Consider the following 19,694-nt stretch of genomic DNA (forward strand, 5'->3'; position numbering starts at 1 on the left):
AAACCCTGGAGAATCTACCAGACATCTAATTACAGACCAATTGCGAGCACTCCCTTTATCGTCAAGTTAATGGAAGGACTGGTCAACCAGGAATTAGTAATGTATCTGGACAATTTTAGCATACTGCACGACAATCAGTCTGGTTTCCGCTCTGGATTCAGTACTGAAACTGTCATGGCATCACTACTGGACTTCCTCCACACCTTATTCAGTCAGGGTACCAGTGCTCTTATTCTGCAACTAGACCTAAGTAGTGCCTTTGATCTAGTTGACCACGCTATTCTGATTGACTGTCTGGAGTCAATTGGTCTTTCAGGTAACGTGTTAAAATGGTTTCGAGGGTTTTTGAGCAAACGATCATATCACGTCTACAGTGACAATAAAAAATCCTTTAGTTGGGTTAACTCTTGCGGAGTCCCGCAGGGCTCTCCCCTTTCCCCCATTTTGTTTAACATCTACCTTGCCTCATTGGGGAACTTACTACAAAACCTAAAAGTTAAATTCTATATCTATGCGGACGATATCACCATTGTTATTCCCCTTACTACTCTGACCTCCAAGACTAAGATTCATCTATCATCCATTCTAATGGAAATCGAACTATGGATAATCGAATTCAAATTGAAGCTCAATACCGACAAAACTAAATTTTTCCTTGCAAGCCCCAATGACAAAATCAGAGACTCATCGATCTCCTTGAATGGTCAGGACTTCCCTATTGATCACTCCATTAAAATCCTGGGAGTCACCCTGGACCGTCACCTCACTCTAAATGCTCACACAGATTTATTAGTTAAAAAATGCTTTTCGGTTCTATGGAAACTCAGAACCATCAGAAAATACTTTGATGCTCCATCCTTCCGCTTACTGGTTCAATCTTCCATCTTGAGCCTGCTCGATTATTGCAACATTATTTACTTGGGATCCTACAAAAAAACCATCCTAAGACTCAGAGTCATTCAAAACTCAGCAGTTCAGCTGATCTTTAGGTTGAAGAAATGGGAACACATAAGCCCCTACTATCAAAAACTCCATTGGCTGCCCCTAGAGGCGCGAATCCTGTTTAAGTTCTCCTGTCTGTGTTACAAATCAATATTTGGCCTAGCCCCCACTTACCTGGTTTCCCACGTCAATCTGGCAAGTTATCTTAGGTCCACACAAAGAATACATCTGTTCTCCTATCTGACAATAAAAGCCTGCCACTACAAAAGATTCTTGGACTGAACTCTTGCCTTCCAGGCAGGCAAAAGGAACGATTGCCTTAGTAACATTTGCGCGCGCTCATCATCCTACTTCAATTTTTGAAAACGGGTAAAAACGAGCTTGTTCAATCGATTTGTTAACTAAGAACCTACTCAGCTCTGCTTACTCAACCAGTAACCCTAATGAACTATATAGCTTTCATATTCCTTCATTATGTAAGATTGTATTGCTGTCTTTGATTGTAACCTCTTCGCTGACTTTGATTGTAACCTCTTCACTGACTTTGACTGTAACCTCTTCGCTGATTGTCCAGCGCTTCTTGCTGTAAACCGCCTCGAACTTCTATGGCTTTGGCGGTATATAAGAATAAAATTATTATTATTATAAATGATAGAATTTCAAATGATGTATTCATTGACAAATGTATTTGTTGTAAGATGAAAAATGAATAAAGATTTATTAAAAAAAAGAACAAGAGGGCATTTGGAAAAGTTGAAAGGGGACAGATTCAAAACGAATGCTAGGAAGTTCTTCTTTACCCAACGTGTGGTGGACACCTGGAATGCACTTCCAGAGCACATAATAGGGCAGTGTACGGTACTGGGGTTTAAGAAAGGATTGGACAATTTCTTGCTGGAAAAGGGGATAGAGGGGTATAGATAGAGGATTACTGCAAAGGTCCTGGACATGTTGGGCCGCCGCGTAAGTGGATTGCTGGGCCCAATGGACCTCAGGTCTGACCCAGCGGAGGTATTGCTTATGTTCTTATATTCCTAGCATTCTGTTTGCCCTTTTCGCCACCGCCGCGCATTGCGCAGACAGTTTCATTGACTTGTCTACAAGTACTCCCAAGTATCTTTCCTGTGGGCGCACTCCGAGTATAGCACCGGACATCCTGTATTCGTGCAAATGATTTTTGTTACCAACATGCATCACCTTGCACTTATCCACGTTGAACCTCATTTGCCATTTCGCGGCCAATTCCTCGAATGTCTCGTTGTAGGTCTTCGCAATCTTTCTGTGTCCTCACTACTCTGAATAACTTTGTATCGTCTGCAAATTTAATCACCTCACTCATCATGCCAATTTCTAGGTCATTTATAAATATGTTGAAGAGCACAGGCCTGAGCACCGAACCATGCGGCACTCCACTTGTGACGCTTTTCCAGTCCGAGTATTGTCCATTTAACCCCACTCTCTATTTCCTATCTGCCAACCAGTTTTTAATCCACGTGAGTATATCACCCTCAATTCCATGGCTCGCAATTTTTCAAAGTAGACGTTCATGCGGGAGACCTTGTCGCTAGATATACGATGTCGACTGGGTTACCCTTGTCTATCTGCCTATTTACTCCTTCGAGGAAGTGCAGTAAGTTTGTCAAGCAAGATTTTCCTTTTGCTGAAGCCGTGCTGGTTGGTCCTCATCAGTTTGTGTCTGTCAAGGTGATCGATGATGCGGTCCTTTATCAGCACATCTACCATCTTTCCCGGTACCGAAGTCAGACTCACTTGTCTGTAGTTTCCTAGATCTCCCCTCGAACCTTTCTTGAGGATCGGCATAACATTCGCTACTTTCCAGTCTTCCAGAAACTTTCCTGATTTGATCGACAGATTGTCTATTAGCTGGAACAGTTCATCTACAACACCTTTCATTTCCTTGATTACCCTCGGGTGGATGCCATCCGGTCCCAGGGATTTATTGTTTTAAGCCTATCAATCTGTCTGCAAACCTTTTCTAGACTGACCATCGACCCGGTCAGTTTCCTGTCTTCATTCCTGTGTATAGCCTGTTGGTTTCTGGTATATTGGATATATCCGCTTCGGTAAATACAGACACAAAAAATGTGTTCACTCTCATTAATGCCAGATCAGTAAATAACAGACATCATACTAAATGCTTTCATGATCGAGATGTTCAAATACCTCACGTGCCATATCGAGATGGAGGAGGATATCTTCTTTTTCAAAGATCCCACGACAACACGAGGGCATCCGTGAAAAATCAGGGGCGGGAAATTGCATAGCGACACCAGGAAGTACTTCTTCACCGAGAGGGTGGTGGATCGATGGAATAGTCTTCCACTACAGGTAATTGAGGCCAGCAGCGTGCCTGATTTTAAGACTAAATGGAATCAACACGTGGGATCTCTTCACAGAGAGAGGTAAGGGAGGGTCATTGGTGTGGGCAGACTGGATGGGCCATGGCCCTTATTTGCCGTCACTTTCTATGTTTCTATGTTTCTTTCTACTAATGACCTCCTCATAGATAAAACTGGGATATGCTTATGATTATTGAAACCTGGCTTAAAGATATGATGGAGTCACACTAGGTATGATATGCCCCCCAGGTTATCAAGCCTTAGCATGCTCCCGTACAGTGAAAAAAAAAGAGTAGCAGCATTCATTATAAAATCAAACATCATCCCAAGACTGATAGACACTATCACACTAAATGGCATTGAATGCCTCACCTCCACTGGTCATACCAGAAACCACACCTTTGCCCTGATTTATGGAGCCCCAAACTCTCCCATGAACACCCTAGATCAGTGATTCCCAACCCTGTCCTGGAGGAACACCAGGCCAATTGGGTTTTCAGGCTAGCCCTAATGAATATGCATGAGAGAGATTTGCATATGATGGAAGTGATAGGCATGCAAATTTGCTTCATGCATATTCATTAGGGCTAGCCTGAAAACCCAATTGGCCTGGTGTTCCTCCAGGACAGGGTTGGGAACCACTGCCCTAGATGACCTCATATCGGTCATCAGCAAGCTAGTTATCTCCCACCAATGAATCACCATCCTTGGTGACTTCAACTTCACAAACTATCACAACACAACCGGGATACCAGCCAACTTCATAACAATATCAGACCTAGGCCTCCACTAGATCATAAGATCATTAGAAGGTATACTGAACTTCAGGAAGGCAGCAAAAACTCACCTCTTCCCCTGACCCTCTATGAGAGTGCACCAATCCAAATTCCCTGGACCTTCTGACAAAGGGCCCGACTCTCCACTGTCTTGAATCTCAAACTCTGATGTGCTTCATCCTATGTCTGACCATGCCATGTTTTGTTATCCAATGTTCCACCACACTCTGTCACACTGTTCGCCATCCTTGTCCTACTATACTTTACTATACACCATGTTTGCCATAATGCATGCTTGCCTAACAATTCTTACTAGTCATATCATGATTTGTAATGCTATGTTTACCGTGCTATGTTTTGCTGAACTACATTCGCCATGCTGTGTCTCACCATACCATGTTTTGTCATATTTTTACCATGCTTTGTAAACTTTATTTTGCCATCTTTGTCAAGTACATTAGATAGATTGTGAACCCACCAGGACAGACAGGGAAAAATGCTTGAGCACCTAAATTAATTCATGTAAACCATTCTGAGCTCCCCTGGGAGAACAGTATAGAAAATTGAATTAAATAAATGTGAAAATAAAAGTTTGACCATTTTCAGTAAGTATAGTTTATACTTGTCACTGGTAATTTCAACAGGTTTAATAACACCAGAAGACAGAAAGTTTGGAACAACCAATCTCCATTTAGATGTGTCTGATGCAGCTAACGTGATGGTTTATGTGGGTATCCCTAAAGGAGAGCTTGATCAAGAGCAAGGTAATCCTGACTTCTGGAAATAACCTTCCCTGAAACTAGGGTGAGACAAACTTGCACTATGTTCTTTTATAGTAGTGATTCCCAATCTGTGGGTCAGGACTCCCAGTGGTGTCAAACCATCAGAGGATGTGCTCAGGTCCATCACTTCCTTTCTCTCTGGACTTCTACTGTGTATATGCCTAGTAATGAAAGTCAGCAAGTGGTTTTGAGCCAGTGATGTTTCACCTTGTCCTGGCTAGGCTTCCTGTTAAACTGGAAACCCATGCAGCATGTTGGGGGTCTGTGAGCTCACACTTAGTAATAGGCTCTTTGCTGACTGTTGCTTCCTGCTTTGGATGAGTTGGGGAGGATGGAGACCTGCTATTTTGTGTTAATCATCATCTGGAGCCACATAAACGTTAATTTTCTAATTGAGGTCATATTGGAGATAAGTTTGATAAACACTATTCTGTATAGATGCTAATACTTTATTCCTGTTTCTTTGGCAACAGAAGTGCTTAGAACAATTCAAGATGGTGATGCAGATGAGCTGACCATTAAGCGCTTTATTGAAAAAAAAGAGAAACCAGGTGCTCTCTGGCATATCTTTGCTGCTAAGGATACAGAGAAGATCCGTCTATTCCTTAAAAAGGTAATAGTTTAGACACATGAAAAAGTATTTGAAACTTGGAGATGTAACATTTCTTTGGCTTCATGTTTGTCTTGGTATAAAGATATGTTGACTATGTAGGACACTGCCTTAGGGGCTGTGGTAGTACAAATCCCTTTTTTTTTTTTTTTCCAAATTCTTTATTCATTTTTCCATCTTACATCAAGAACACAATATTACATCATTTAAACCTTGTAAACATTACTTGTATTTCTTCTAACATCATCTTAAACATAAATTTATACCCTCCCCACCCACTCTTCCCACAAATATTTTAATCAGAAATATCATATAAATAGAAACATAGAAACATAGAAAATGGCGGCAGAAAAGGGCTATAGCCCACCAAGTCTGCCCATACCAAGTATCCGCCCCCCTGAATTCACTTCCTTAAAGATCCCACGTGAGTATCCCATTTTCTCTTAAAATCCGTCACGCTGCTGGCCTCAATCACCTGCGGTGGGAGTCTGTTCCAGTGATCCACCACTCTTTCGGTGAAGAAGTACTTTCTGGAGTCGCTATGAAACTTCCCTCCCCTGATTTTCAGCGGGTGCCCTCTGGTGGTCGAGGGTCCTATGAGACAGAAGATATCATCTTCCGATTTGATACGACCTGTGATGTACTTATATGTTTCAATCATGTCTCCCCTCTCTCTTCTTTCCTCAAGTGAGTACAGCCGCAATTTTTTTAGTCTTTCTTCATACGTGAGATCTTTGAGCCCCAAGACCATCCTGGTGGCCATTCGCTGAACCGACTCGATCCTCAGCATGTCCTTACGGTAGTACTGAACACAGTACTCCAAGTGAGGCCTCACCATAGATCTGTATAACGGCATCATGACTTCAGGTCTCCTGCTGACAAAACCTCTACGGATACAACCCATCATTTGTCTTGCCCTGGAGGAAGCCTTCTCCACTTGATTGGCAGCCTTCATGTCATCACTAATGATCACCCCTAGATCGCGTTCTGCCGTGGTCCTAACCAAGGTCTCACCATTTAGTACATAAGTTCTGCGCGGGTTTCTCTTACCCAGGTGCATTATCTTGCATTTTTTAGCATTGAAGCCTAGCTGCCAAGTAGTTGACCATCGTTCCAGTAGCAGTAGGTCATGTGTCATATTATCAGGTAACAAGCTTTTGCCTACTATGTTGCAAAGTTTGGCGTCGTCAGCGAACAGTGATACCCTTCCTTTAAGTCCTTGCGTCATATCTCTTATGAATAAGTTGAATAGAATCGGGCCCAGGACTGAGCCCTGCGGCACTCCACTGATCACGTCCGACGCTTCAGATGGGGTACCGTTCACCACCACCCTCTGAAGTCTACCACTCAGCCAATCCCCAACCCATGTGGTTAGAGTGTCTCCTAATCCTATCGATTTCAGCTTGTTCAATAATCTTCGGTGTGGGACTCTATCAAATGCTTTACTGAAGTCCAAATATACCACGTCCAGTGACTCTCCGGCATCCAGTTGTCTAGTAACCCAGTCAAAAAAGCTAATTAGATTAGATTGGCAGGATCTACCCTGGGTGAACCCGTGTTGGTGGGGATCACGCAGGTTTTCTTCATCTAGGATTGTGTCAAGATTCCGTTTGATCAGTGTTTCCATGAGCTTACACACTATAGACGTGAGACTCACTGGTCTGTAGTTTGCTGTCTCTGTTCTGCAGCCCTTTTTGTGGAGTGGGATTACGTTGGCGGTTTTCCAGTCCAAGGGGACTCTTCCTGTGCGTAGGGAAAGATTGAAAAGCACAGATAATGGTTCTGCCAGGACTTCACTTAACTCCCTGAGCACCCTATTTTTTTTTTTTATTAATTTTTATTCATTTTTAATCTTTCAACAAGTGTACAAATTAATATCATACATATTCTTGGAAACATCATTTGTAAATCTATCAAGAAAAACATCTATTGATCAAACCTTTAATATAACTTTATACCCTCCCCCTATGTACTTTTAGAAAAATTTGAAAATAATAAAGAAGGGGGAGAATATCCCCTAAGTGTTTCTGGTTTTAGTATTTTTCATCACTGACTCTGGATGCTGTGTTGTATGAGAAATCAGGATGCAGGAATTTGTTGCTGAAGGATTTGGTAAAAGCTGATAGTTTAAAAAAAAGATTTAGATAAGTTCTGGATAAGTCTTTGGGAAAGTCACTGCTTGTTCCTGGAGGGTGAGAAGTATGGAATCTGTCTACTTTTTAGGATCTTGCAATACCACCACAACACTCCCACCCCAATGTGTTTGACCTGTTGCTGTCATGTGGTTCACTTTTGTGAGTTCATCAATGTTAGTTTTTTCTTCTTTATCATCCTTCTAGACCGGCACAGATGGATGGGTTTAGAATCAGTCTGTTCTCAGTCTCCAGCAGGTAGAAGTGGTAAGCCTGTGCAGTCTTCTTTTAGGCCTTGGCAAAGTCTGTTGGAAAGATTAGGCAGTTGCCTTTTTAGCTGCTTCTGTCCCCTTTTTTCTTGGTGGGCCATTACCACCTTGGGGGTGTCACTCAGGTGGTCAAGACCCTCCCCCCATTTCCCCCACCTCCCCACTTTTTGCTCTAGAGGAGTCTCAACTGTATGCCTTGCCAAGGGGCAAAGACAACAGTTTTGAGTGCCTTTGGGGGTCTGCTCCTTTTAATTTCAGGTTTCATTTAAAAAAAAAAAAAAAAGACCTGAGGCAGTGCTTTTCTTTCTGTGCTGGTTTGTAGGGACTGTGTTCATTCATATTTTTTCTCACATTCAGCTGCTGGTTTCATTCAGCCTGCCTTGCAGTTCACAATGAGCACTTCTCGCAAACCGAAAAAGTACATTCCCACCGAGGGTTAAATGTGGCCGGTCTTTTTTTGTTTTTGTTCATGGCCAGAAGGGGAACCCTCGCTAGCTTCGAAGCCGGCTGGCTTGAGCATTTCCGAGGCAGCCATGAAGGGTGCATCGGCTGTGGGCGGTGGGGAGGCCCTTGATTCCCTAACTGTCGGCAGTGCTGGGGATTTCCATTGCGGCTGCTGGCAGTGGAGAAGACTGGGCTTCCCTTACCACCGACAGTGCTGGGGATGCCCGTCGTGGCTGCTGGCACTGGGGAAGACTGGGCTTCCCTTACTGTGGCTTTGATTTTTCAGGCCTTTAACGGCAGGCTTTTCTTCGCAGGAAATTCCACTATTTTAACTTAGTCTTCTCAGGTGCTCCTGCCTAGATTGGAGAAGCAGGAACAGGTCTTGCAGATCTTGTCCTCTGCTGGAGAATGTGATTCTGTTCCACCTGTGGGTTTTCCCCAGATTTTGTTCTCGCCATGTACAATAATAATAATAATAACTTTATTTTTGTATACCGCAATACCACAAACAGTTCAGAGCGGTTTACAATGTAAGAAGGCATTGCATGCAAGCGGCTGGTGACCCTGTCTCCTCTTTGGTGGCTTCAGCCTCGTCCAAGGGCTCCTCTTGTTGGTGCCAGTGCCCCTAATGTCCCCACCTACGTGTCTGCATGTTTTGTGGGAGGACAATGTTTTGTCCTTTGATGAGGACCTGGGTCTCGCTGGAGACCTTCAGGAACTTCATCTGGAGGGTTTGTGGCTGTCTGAGCTGCCCGCAGAGGATGGTTTGTCTATGGTGCGCATTTTTCACCAGGAAGAGCTCCAAGAGCTTATTCTTCAGATGTCCTCCATCTTGCGTTTTGAGGAGGACACCAAAGAGGTTCCTCAGGTGGTGGATCCTCTTCTTAAAGGAATTTGGATAGCTTCCCATTCCTTTACCATGCATCAGGATCTCCGAGATATAGTGCATGCTCAGTGGAAGACTCTGGATGCCCCTTTTCAGCTGGTGCAATCCATGTCACAGCTGTATCCTATTCCTGAGCCTGATGAGGATTCTTTTCGGTCACCAGTTGTGGACACTGTAGTTTCAGCCATTGCCAAGAGGCATACTGTTCTGGTGGAGGGGAGGTTCGGCCCTGAGGGACCACTAGAACTGAAGGATGGAGTCTCTTCTTAAGCAGAGTTTTGAAGTGGCAGCTCTTGTGGTCTGGTTGCCAGGGCCTGTTTCTGCAGGGCCGAGCATGTGTTGGATAGGGAGTCTAATGACTGGTTGCTGGAAGATCAGAAGGTAGCTAAAATAGAACTTGGCTCTTCTTATCTTATCTTTCAGATGCCATGTATGACTTGTTGCGTGCTTCAGCTAAGTCTATGGCCTTAGGGGTGGCTACTAAACGTACCATATGGCTCAGAGGTTGGTCGGTAGATGAGGTGTCCAAATCCAAGTTCAGTAAGTTTCCCTTTATAGGTCCTTTTTCTGTTTGGGGAAAAATTAGACAAGCTGGTTCAGAGTTTGGTGGACTCCAAGATGCCCCAGTTACCAGATAACAAACCTTGCTAGTCAGCTAAAGGTGGTCTGGGATGAGGTCCTCTTCGGGAGTTTTGCCTCTATAGATCTGGTCTTAGGTAGGGGCTTCCTCCCATGGTCATTTTTTCCAGGGGATGTCTGCAGAGTTCTCCATACTTATGTGAAACGGATTCAGGAGTTCAGGTGGTCGGATCGTCTTTCTATTCTCCTGGCAGGCAGTCATAAGGAGGAAGGTGCCTCTAAGGCTTTAATCGCACACTGGATCAAAGAGACTATCGCTTTGGTGTACCTTCTTCAGAAAAAAACAGTTCCACATTTTCTCAAAGCTCATTCCACTTGAGTCCTGGGCTGAATCCTCTCTTGTGTCCCCGGTGGATATCTGTACGGCTGCAGTTTGGTCTTCTCTGCACATCTTTTGTGCGTCACTACCGGGTGAACATTCAGGTGCATTGGGACACTGTTTTTGGTGAGCGCATTCTTGTGGCAGCCCTTTGGGGATCCCACCCATGTTGGGTACTGATTTGGTACGTCCCATTCGTCTGTGCTGGTCTGGAGGGACAATCAAGAAAGAGAATTTAGGTTCCTACCTTCTAATTTTCTTTCTTTTTGTCCCTCCACATTGGCACAGAACCAATCCTGTGTTTTTGTGCGTGCTTATATGAAGAGTCGTGTTTTTCTCGGCATTGCGATCTCATAATTTTCTTCTTTTTGCTTTTTCTTTTTTTGGGGGAGTATAAAGAGTGATTGTGGAGCATCGATATCTGGTTCATCTGGTGTAGCTGGCGAACTGTGAGGTTAGTGCTGTTTGGTTGTTCTGATCCTTCTCCAACAGTTGTGCTTGGTTTCGTGTTGTTCAATGAAATAAAATTACATAAATTAAGCTTATAATTTTGAGTTCCAGCTTGGCTGTTCATCAGACTGATTCTATGAAGGACTGCACTTGTACTTAAAAAATTCAGTGTGTTCTCAGTCTCCACCTGCTGGTAGAGGAGTGTAAACCCATCCATCTGTGCTGGTCTGAAGGGATTAAAAGAGAGAAAATTAGCAGGTAAGAACCTAATTTCTCCTTATGTGAGCTAGGTGTGGGCTGCCTATAAGCCTCATTCCTAGCCAGGACATTTTTTTTGTCTTTTTTCACTATGGCTATTTTTCCGGACAGTACGTTTTAAAAGAAGACCCTAATACAGGAGTGGGCAATGAGGGCCGTAATCCAGTCAGGTTTTTTGGATTTCCCCAATGAATATGCATGAGATCTATTTGCATACAATGGGAGACAGTTCGTGCAAATAGATCTCATGCATATTCACTGGGGAAATCCTGAAAACCGGACTGGATTACGGCCCTCATTGCCTACCCCTGCCCTAATAGATTCAAGAGGACAACAGGACCACATCCATTATGAATACACTACTTGGTACTTATAATGCTTGCAACACAATCAGGATTCTTTCACAGATATCGAATGAGGGATTGTGGCAGAGAAGAGCAGTGTGAAAAGGTTTTCAGCAACACTGATACATCGACATTTACATCTGAAACATCAGACTCTCTTGGTCCATTAGCTGTATGGGACATTGGGGATGCATTAACATCAAAAGTGCCTTCATTTACCTTTGATATCTAGTGCCAGTGGAGCCCACTAGGAGTAGTCATCATCCAATTCCTGTCCATAGAAGAGGAAGGATTCCGCCTCTGCCTGATGTCTTGCCTCTCGCTACCAGAGCCAAAGATGAAACATAGAAACGTGATTGCAGATAAAGGCCAAATGGCCCATCCAGTCTGCTCATCCGCAGTAACCATTATCTCTTCCTCTCTCAAGAGATCCCATGTTTCTATATCACGCTTTCTTGAATTCAGTCTCTCTTTCCACAACCGCTTCCAGGAAACTGTTCCATGCATCTACCACCCTTTCTGTAAAAAGGTATTTCCTTAGATTACTCCTGAGTCAATCAAGTCTTAACTTCATCCTATGCCCTCTCATTCCTGAATTTCCTTTCAAATAAAAGAGACTCGACTCGTGCCTAAGGCCCATCCCCTGGGGGTGGTTTGGGAGGGTGACATCCAATGACAGGAGGGAGTGGGTACCCCTCTTGCCGATTCTTTCTAAATTAGGAGGAGAGAGGGTCCTGCGAAGGGAGGGGTCGGTGATTTCACAGAGGCAGGAGAGAGTGTGCAATCCTTCTGCTGATTTTTCTTAAAGTCTGCAGAAGATGAGTCATAGGGAGGTTCAGCTCGGTGGGGGAGCATTGTTGAGGCAGGAGGGAGTAGGCATCCCTTCTACCTCTACTTTTCTTCCAGAGGTTTGGAGGGGAAACTCGACTGGCTTTTATGGGGCAGATATTGTCTGTTTTTTCGGATTGGTATTAGTGTTCCGATTATGGCATGCAATGTTAGGCCATCGATCAGATGGCTTGTTTTAATATTATTGATCTCATTTTAATAATAATGAGGTCATTTGCATGCCAGAATCAGAGAATGTATGACCACATGGAAAAACGTGAGGTGAGCTGTTTTGAGAATCAGGTTGGCAAATTCCGTTGGTTGCTAAACCAGTCAAACCAGTTTAGCAACTATTTGTACATGATCATAGAGTTTTGTTCACGAAGTGCCTAGTAGTACTGGAAGCAGCTCTTCACACATGAGGATTTCACATATTTCCCTATTTAGATGACTGGTCAAGGCCTCATCACAGACAGCTCAGAGTGCCATAAAGTCAACAGTTTGTTTCCTTGAGTTTCTAGAGTTTGCTGTCAACTACCAAAAGTCACATTTACAGCCAACTCAAACCTTAAGAGTTCATAGGGGCACTCTTGAACACCATTCAAGGTCGAGATTTACTACCAAAGCAGAGGGTCGACAATTTAATTCACTTGTGTCAGACAATATCCACTTTCAAGTGCACTTCCACGTGCCAGATGTTACTCCTTTTTTGTCACATGGCATCAGTGATTCACATGTCCCCATTTCCAGATCCCATAGTGGATTTTAATCATCCCAGTGGTCCCAAGTCACTGGATCCCTATTTACTCCAGGGTATGTAACCTCAAATCTATACCGTGCTGTCCAATGGTGGATGGTGCCACACAGTCTTATTCGGGGTCTACCTTTCCATTCTCCTCAGGATCAAAAACTTCTAACCACAGATGCTTCTATGTTAGGCTGGGGTGCTCTTCTGGATGGTCTACACATTCGGTGAATGAGATCTCACCATGAATAAACCCTGCACATCAATCTTTTCAAGTTAAGGGCAATAGAGAACACACTCAAGACATTCCAGGATCATCTACTTCAACAGGTAGTACTTGTCTGTACAGATAACCAGGTTGCTATGTTCTTTCTGAACAAACAAAGGGGAATGGGATCAACATTTGGACTTAGGCAGTAGCTCGTGTAATACTTCTCAGAGTGATTTACTTAGGGAAAGGGATTTTTGTAGTTTTTCAACCACACTCAAGAGGTTTGCACACTCAAGAGGTACTTCAAGCATAGTAGTAACATAGTAGATGACGGCAGATAAAGACCCGAATGGTCCATCCAGTCTTCCCAACCTGATTCAATTTAAATTTTTTAATTTTTTCTTCTTAGTTATTTCTGGGCAAGAATCCAAAGCTTTACCCTGTACTGTGCTTGGGTTCCAACTGCCGAAATCTCTGTTAAGACTTACCGTATTTTCGCGGATATAACGCGCACCATTGTAAAACGCGCACAGGGGTATAGCGCGCAGAAATCACGATGATATGTACAAAAACTTTTCTATACCGCGCTCAGGCATATAACGCGCGTGCTGCCCGACTCTCCTCTGGCCACCCCGACTCTCCTTTCGCCCTCCCCGACTCTCATCTGGTTGCCCCGACTCACCCTGACTTTCGGTGCACTGCCCCGACTCTCCTCTGGTTGCCCCGACTCACCGTTCACCCGCCCTGACTTTCGGTGCACTGCCCCGCCTCTCCGTGCCTGTCCCCCTTGAAGTCCTGTCCCCCCTTGAAGGTCTGCCTGTCCCCCCTTGAAGGTCTGCCTGTCTCCCCTTGAAGTCCTGTCCCCATCCTGAAAGCCTGATGCCCCCCCTCGACGTCCGATTCTTCTCCCCCCTCGGCAGGACCACTCGCACCCCCACCCCGAAGGACCGCCGACTCCCCGACTATATTGGGCCAGGAGGGAGCCCAAATCCTCCTGGCCACGGCGACCCCCTAACCCCACCCCGCACTACATTACGGGCAGGAGGGATCCCAGGCCCTCCTGCCCTCGACGCAAACCCCCCCCCCCCAACGACCGCCCCCCCCCCCAAGAACCTCCGCCCGTCCCCCAGCCGACCCGCGACCCCCCTGGCCGACCCCCACGACACCCCCACCCGCCTTCCCCGTACTTTGTGTAGTTGGGCCAGAAGGGAGCCCAAACCCTCCTGGCCACGGCGACCCCCTAACCCCACCCCGCACTACATTACGGGCAGGAGGGATCCCAGGCCCTCCTGCCCTCGACGCAAACCCCCCTCCCTCCAACGACCGTCCCCCCCCAAGAACCTCCGACCGACCCGCGACCCCCCTGGCCGACCCCCCCACCCCCCTTCCCCGTACCTTTGGAAGTTGGCCGGACAGACGGGAGCCAAACCCGCCTGTCCGGCAGGCAGCCAACGAAGGAATGAGGCCGGATTGGCCCATCCGTCCTAAAGCTCCGCCTACTGGTGGGGCCTAAGGCGCGTGGGCCAATCAGAATAGGCCCTGGAGCCTTAGGTCCCACCTGGGGGCGCGGCCTGAGACACATGGGCCAAACCCGACCATGTGTCTCAGGCCGCGCCCCCAGGTGGGACCTAAGGCTCCAGGGCCTATTCTGATTGGCCCACGCGCCTTAGGCCCCACCAGTAGGCGGAGCTTTAGGACGGATGGGCCAATCCGGCCTCATTCCTTCGTTGGCTGCCTGCCGGACAGGCGGGTTTGGCTCCCGTCTGTCCGGCCAACTTCCAAAGGTACGGGGAAGGGGGGTGGGGGGGTCGGCCAGGGGGGTCGCGGGTCGGTCGGAGGTTCTTGGGGGGGGACGGTCGTTGGAGGGAGGGGGGTTTGCGTCGAGGGCAGGAGGGCCTGGGATCCCTCCTGCCCGTAATGTAGTGCGGGGTGGGGTTAGGGGGTCGCCGTGGCCAGGAGGGTTTGGGCTCCCTTCTGGCCCAACTACACAAAGTACGGGGAAGGCGGGTGGGGGTGTCGTGGGGGTCGGCCAGGGGGGTCGCGGGTCGGCTGAGGGACGGGCGGAGGTTCTTGGGGGGGGGGCGGTCGTTGGGGGGAGGGGGTTTGCGTCGAGGGCAGGAGGGCCTGGGATCCCTCCTGCCCGTAATGTAGTGCGGGGTGGGGTTAGGGGGTCGCCGTGGCCAGGAGGGTTTGGGCTCCCTCCTGGCCCGATATTGTTGGGGAGTCGGCGGTCCTTCGGGGTGAGGGTGCGAGTGGTCCTGCCGGGGGGGGGGATGTATCGGACGTCGGGGAGTCGGCCGGGCAAGAGGGCTTGGGCTCCCTCTTGCTCCGATCGTGGATGCGGGTGCGGGTGGGAGCGCGTGCGAGCGGTCGTTCGGGGTGGGGGTGCGAGCGGTCCTGCTGGGGGGGTGAATCGGGCGTCGGGCGGGGTGGGAACTATGTTTAAAAACTTTTGTATACCGCGCTCAGGCATATAACGCGCGAGGGGTATGCGCGGTACGTAAAATCACGTATAACGCGCGCGTTATATCCGCGAAAATACGGTACTCTAGCCCATCTACACCCTCCCAGCCATTGAAGCCCTCCCCAGCCCATCCTCCACCAAATGGCCATATACAGTCACAGGCCATGCAAGTCTGCCCAGTAATGGCCTTAGTTCAATATTTAATCTTATTTTCTGATTCTAGATCCTTTGTGTTCATCCCACGCTTCTTTGAACTCGGTCACAGTTTTACTCTCCACCACCTCTCGGGAGCGCATTCCAGGCATCCACCATCCTCTCCGTAAAGTAGAATTTCCTAACATTGCCTTTGAATCTACCACCCCTCAACCTCAAATTATGTCCTCTGGTTTTACCATTTTCCTTTCTCTGAAAAAGATTTTGTTCTACGTTAATACCCTTCAAGTATTTGAACGTCTGAATCATATCTCCCCTGTCTCTCCTTTCCTCTAGGGTATACATATTCAGGGCTTCCAGTCTCTCCTCATACGTCTTCTGGCACAAGCCTCCTATCATTTTTGTCGCCGTCCTCTGGACCGCCTCAAGTCTTCTTACGTCCTTCGCCAGATAAGGTCTCCAAAATTGAACACAATACTCCAAGTGGGGCCTTACCAATGACCTGTACAAGGGCATCAACACCTTCTTCCTTCTACTGACTACACCTCTCTTTATACAGCCCAGCATTCTTCTGGCAGCAGCCACTGCCTTGTCACACTGTTTTTTCACCTTTAGATCTTTGGACACTATCACCCCAAGGTCCCTCTCCCCGTCCGTGCATATCAGCTTCTCTCCTCCCAGCATATACGGTTCCTTCCTATTATTAATCCCCAAATGCATTACTCTGCATTTCTTTGCATTGAATTTTAGTTGCCAGGCATTAGACCATTCCTCTAACTTTTGCAGATCCTTTTTCATATTTTCCACTCCCTCTTCGGTGTCTAGCATTTTCCTTATGTCCCAATGGGCTCACAATCTATCTAATGTACCTGGGGCAGTGGAGGATTAAATGACTTGTCCAAGGTCATAGGGAGCTGAGACTGTCACTTTAACCATTATGCCATGTATCCCAGATATAAGGATATACTTATCAGGAAGGTAAATTGTCAGCATGCGGGTTGCAATGGTACCAATTAATTGTCCGATTTGAAAACAGTGATCGATGTTCAAACAACTTCACATGCAAATGAGTTTTGTGGAGGTTCACCATAATTCCGTCTGATCAGTCATTGGAGAAAGTAACTAACACATGCACAGAGCTGGCAGGGGAAGCGCTGAATAGCTGAGCGGCGAGGGTGTTTTTGGTTTTTTTTTAATTGGCACAGATGTTCATGTGTTACACACGCACAATAACTCTGCCCTTTAAAAAAAGTTGTAACCCTTCCCCCCATGACAACAGCCCAGACCCCCGAATTAAAAAAAATTGGCAAGGGAGAAATCCACTCCCTCCTTCTACCAGGGCCCCCATGAACTCACACAACCCCGTACCTTTCAGAAGAAAATCCAGCAGAAGGGATTTCCATTCCCTCCTGCTTCCAGGCTCACCCTGAGAACCCCTAACACCACCCGCCCAGAACCCTTGACATTTCTGTGCATTCAGAAGAAAATCTGGCAGGAGAGATGCCCACTCCCTCCTTGCTGGCAGGTCTGCCAGAGGTTGTGGTAAGAGCGGATAACGTAGCTGGTTTTAAGAAAGGTTTGGACAATTTCAGGGTCTGCCTTTCCAATCTCCTCAGCATCAAAAACTTCTTACCACAGATGCTTCTATGTTAGGCTGGGGTGCTCATCTGTTACTGAGAAAGACATGTGGTAAGCCACTGCTTGCCCTGGATGGGTAGCATGGAATATTGCGACTCCTTGGGTTTTGGCCAGGTACTAGTGACCTGGATTGATCACGTGAGAATGGGCTACTGGGCTTGATGGACCATTGGTCTGACCCAGTAAAGCAGTTCTTGTATTATGTTCTTATGTTCAAAATGGCGGGCCTTCCCATTCCCGGTGCATCCTGGGATGCACTGGAAGGGGCCTAAGACTCTGATTGGCCCAGGTGCCTGTGGGAGTGGCCTTAGGCATCTGGGCAAATCAGATCCTTAGGCCCCTCCCAGTGTATATTAGGATACACCGGGAAGGGGAAGGCCTGACATTTTGAAGAGGAAGGAGTGGGCTTCCCTCCTGCCAGATTTTCTTCTGAAAGGTACAGAATTGTGTGGGGAGTGTCGGGGAGGGGTTGTTTTTTTTTTTAAGTTTGGGGACCATTGGAGTCAGGGCTGTGGAGTCAGAGTTGAGGAGTTGAAGGAAATTTCGGGTACCTGGAGTCGGAGTCTGAGTCAGAAGTACAAAAAACTGAGGAGTCGGAACATTTATTTACCGACTCCATTTTTGAACTTGGCATACCAATCACGAGCGATTCTTTCAGCTATAGCACCCACTATATACACAGCACAAATGTTGCGAGCAGCTTCTGCGGCCTTAGAACCTTGATTAAAAGCAAAAAGAAGGTGGTGTCGGAAATGCTCATTTCTCTCAACTTGACATTCCATTTTAACTATCTGAAAATTAACCAGTGCTGTGGAGTCGGAGTCGAGGAGTCGGAGGAAATTTCGGGTACCTGGAGTCGGAGTCTGAAGTACAAAAAACTGAGGAGTCGGAACATTTATCTACTGACTCCACAGCCCTGATTGGGGTTGGGTGGCCTGTCATGACTAATTAATTTTTTTTAATGGGGACAACAGGTACGAGGGGGCATTCGGAGAAACTGAAGGGAGATAGGTTCAAAACAAATGCAAGGAAGTTTTTTTTCACCCAAAGGGTCGTGGACACTTGGAATGCGCTACCGGAGGAAGTGATCAGGCAGAGTACAGTACAGGGATTCAAACAGGGATTGGACGGATTCCTGAGGGATAAAGGGATCGTGGGATACTGAGAGAGGTGCTGGGATGTAGCACAAGTATAGAAAGCTAACCAGGTAATAAGTATAGAAACCCAACCAGGTCGTGCATGTGCAAGACCGGAGGGTTAGGACTTCGATGGGAAGATAGGACTTCAATGAGAAACCAAGGTGGCAAGGGAGCCCCTTCTGGTGATTCAGACAGGTCGTGACCTGTTTGGGCCGCCGTGGGAGCGGACTGCCGGGCAGGATGGACCTATGGTCTGACCCGGCGGAGGCACTACTTATGTTCTTATGCTTATGTTCTTATGACAGATATTGTACATATGCCCATTAAAAAAAGAAAAACTGGCTTTTTTAATGCTACTGGCACTCCAAAGACCTTTTTGAGGTTTTGGAATATTAAAAACAGTGCTTCTTTTTGTGCATCAGTCGGAATGCTCATTTTAATATTAATGAACTTGTTTTACATAAAAACCATGGAAAAGACCGTGATTTTTCTGTTTTGGGTATCTGTAGATGCAATATTTCATCACAAGACTGGTTTAGCGATGATTATTAAATGCACGGTGAGTTTTGTGCATATGGGCCTAGGTCCACTCTGTTAGTAACATTAATTAATGAGAAAGAGGTAAACTGATTGTACAAGAATCCATAAAGCTAAGTTTTTGAAAACCAGGGTGGTGGCCTTAGGTGCTACTTTTTTTCCCCCCTGAAATATCCATGTAAATATATTGTTACCTTTGAGGGGAAATAATTTTATTTTGGGATTCATTGCAGTTGGAATAATTTTTTATTTATTTATGGCATTTGATATATTGCACATTGGCCTCAGCAAAAGTAACACAATTCAGTAATTAAGGAGGAGTATCAAGTAAGTTGAAACATAATTATTAGACTTCATCTAATTTATTTCTTTTTCTTTTTGTTATTTAGAATGCTGTGTAATAACCCCCCCCCCTCCGGCTTTATGTGGGCTTGTTGGTTCTATGCAGTATATTTGAACATTGTTTTCTTGTATTCCATTTTCTGTGATATTTTCTCTTGTGGGAGATATTTATTTTGAAAACAAAAAAGGGGTTTCTGCAGACAGCAGAACTGATCTGGCACACAATTGTTCCCATCTTCCCAAGAGTTTCACTTCTTGAGCTATGGAACTGACTGAGAAAAGGGCTACATGTGCTTTGACTTTTGTAAGTGGTTGTAATCTTTGAGAGAACTGTTACATCTTGATGCTGTTAGATAACATCATCTACTTATATGTCAGATCAATCCTGGTATCTATGGAAAACAGTTATGCCAGGTGAGAGAGATA

General features: G+C 46.1%; 1 protein-coding gene across 2 annotated transcripts in view; it reads left to right on the plus strand.

The window, feature by feature from the left end:
- Positions 1 to 19,694, plus strand: part of KDM3A (lysine demethylase 3A) — a 245,220-nt gene that overhangs the window by 196,858 nt on the left and 28,668 nt on the right. For both annotated transcript variants that reach the window (XM_033952017.1, XM_033952026.1), the window contains exons 22-23: positions 4,723 to 4,842; positions 5,334 to 5,473. In XM_033952017.1, coding sequence (XP_033807908.1) covers positions 4,723 to 4,842; positions 5,334 to 5,473 — 260 coding nt within the window. The remainder of the gene's footprint in view (positions 1 to 4,722; positions 4,843 to 5,333; positions 5,474 to 19,694) is intronic.

This window comes from Geotrypetes seraphini, chromosome 1, assembly GCF_902459505.1.
Source record: "Geotrypetes seraphini chromosome 1, aGeoSer1.1, whole genome shotgun sequence".
NCBI lineage: Eukaryota > Metazoa > Chordata > Amphibia > Gymnophiona > Dermophiidae > Geotrypetes > Geotrypetes seraphini.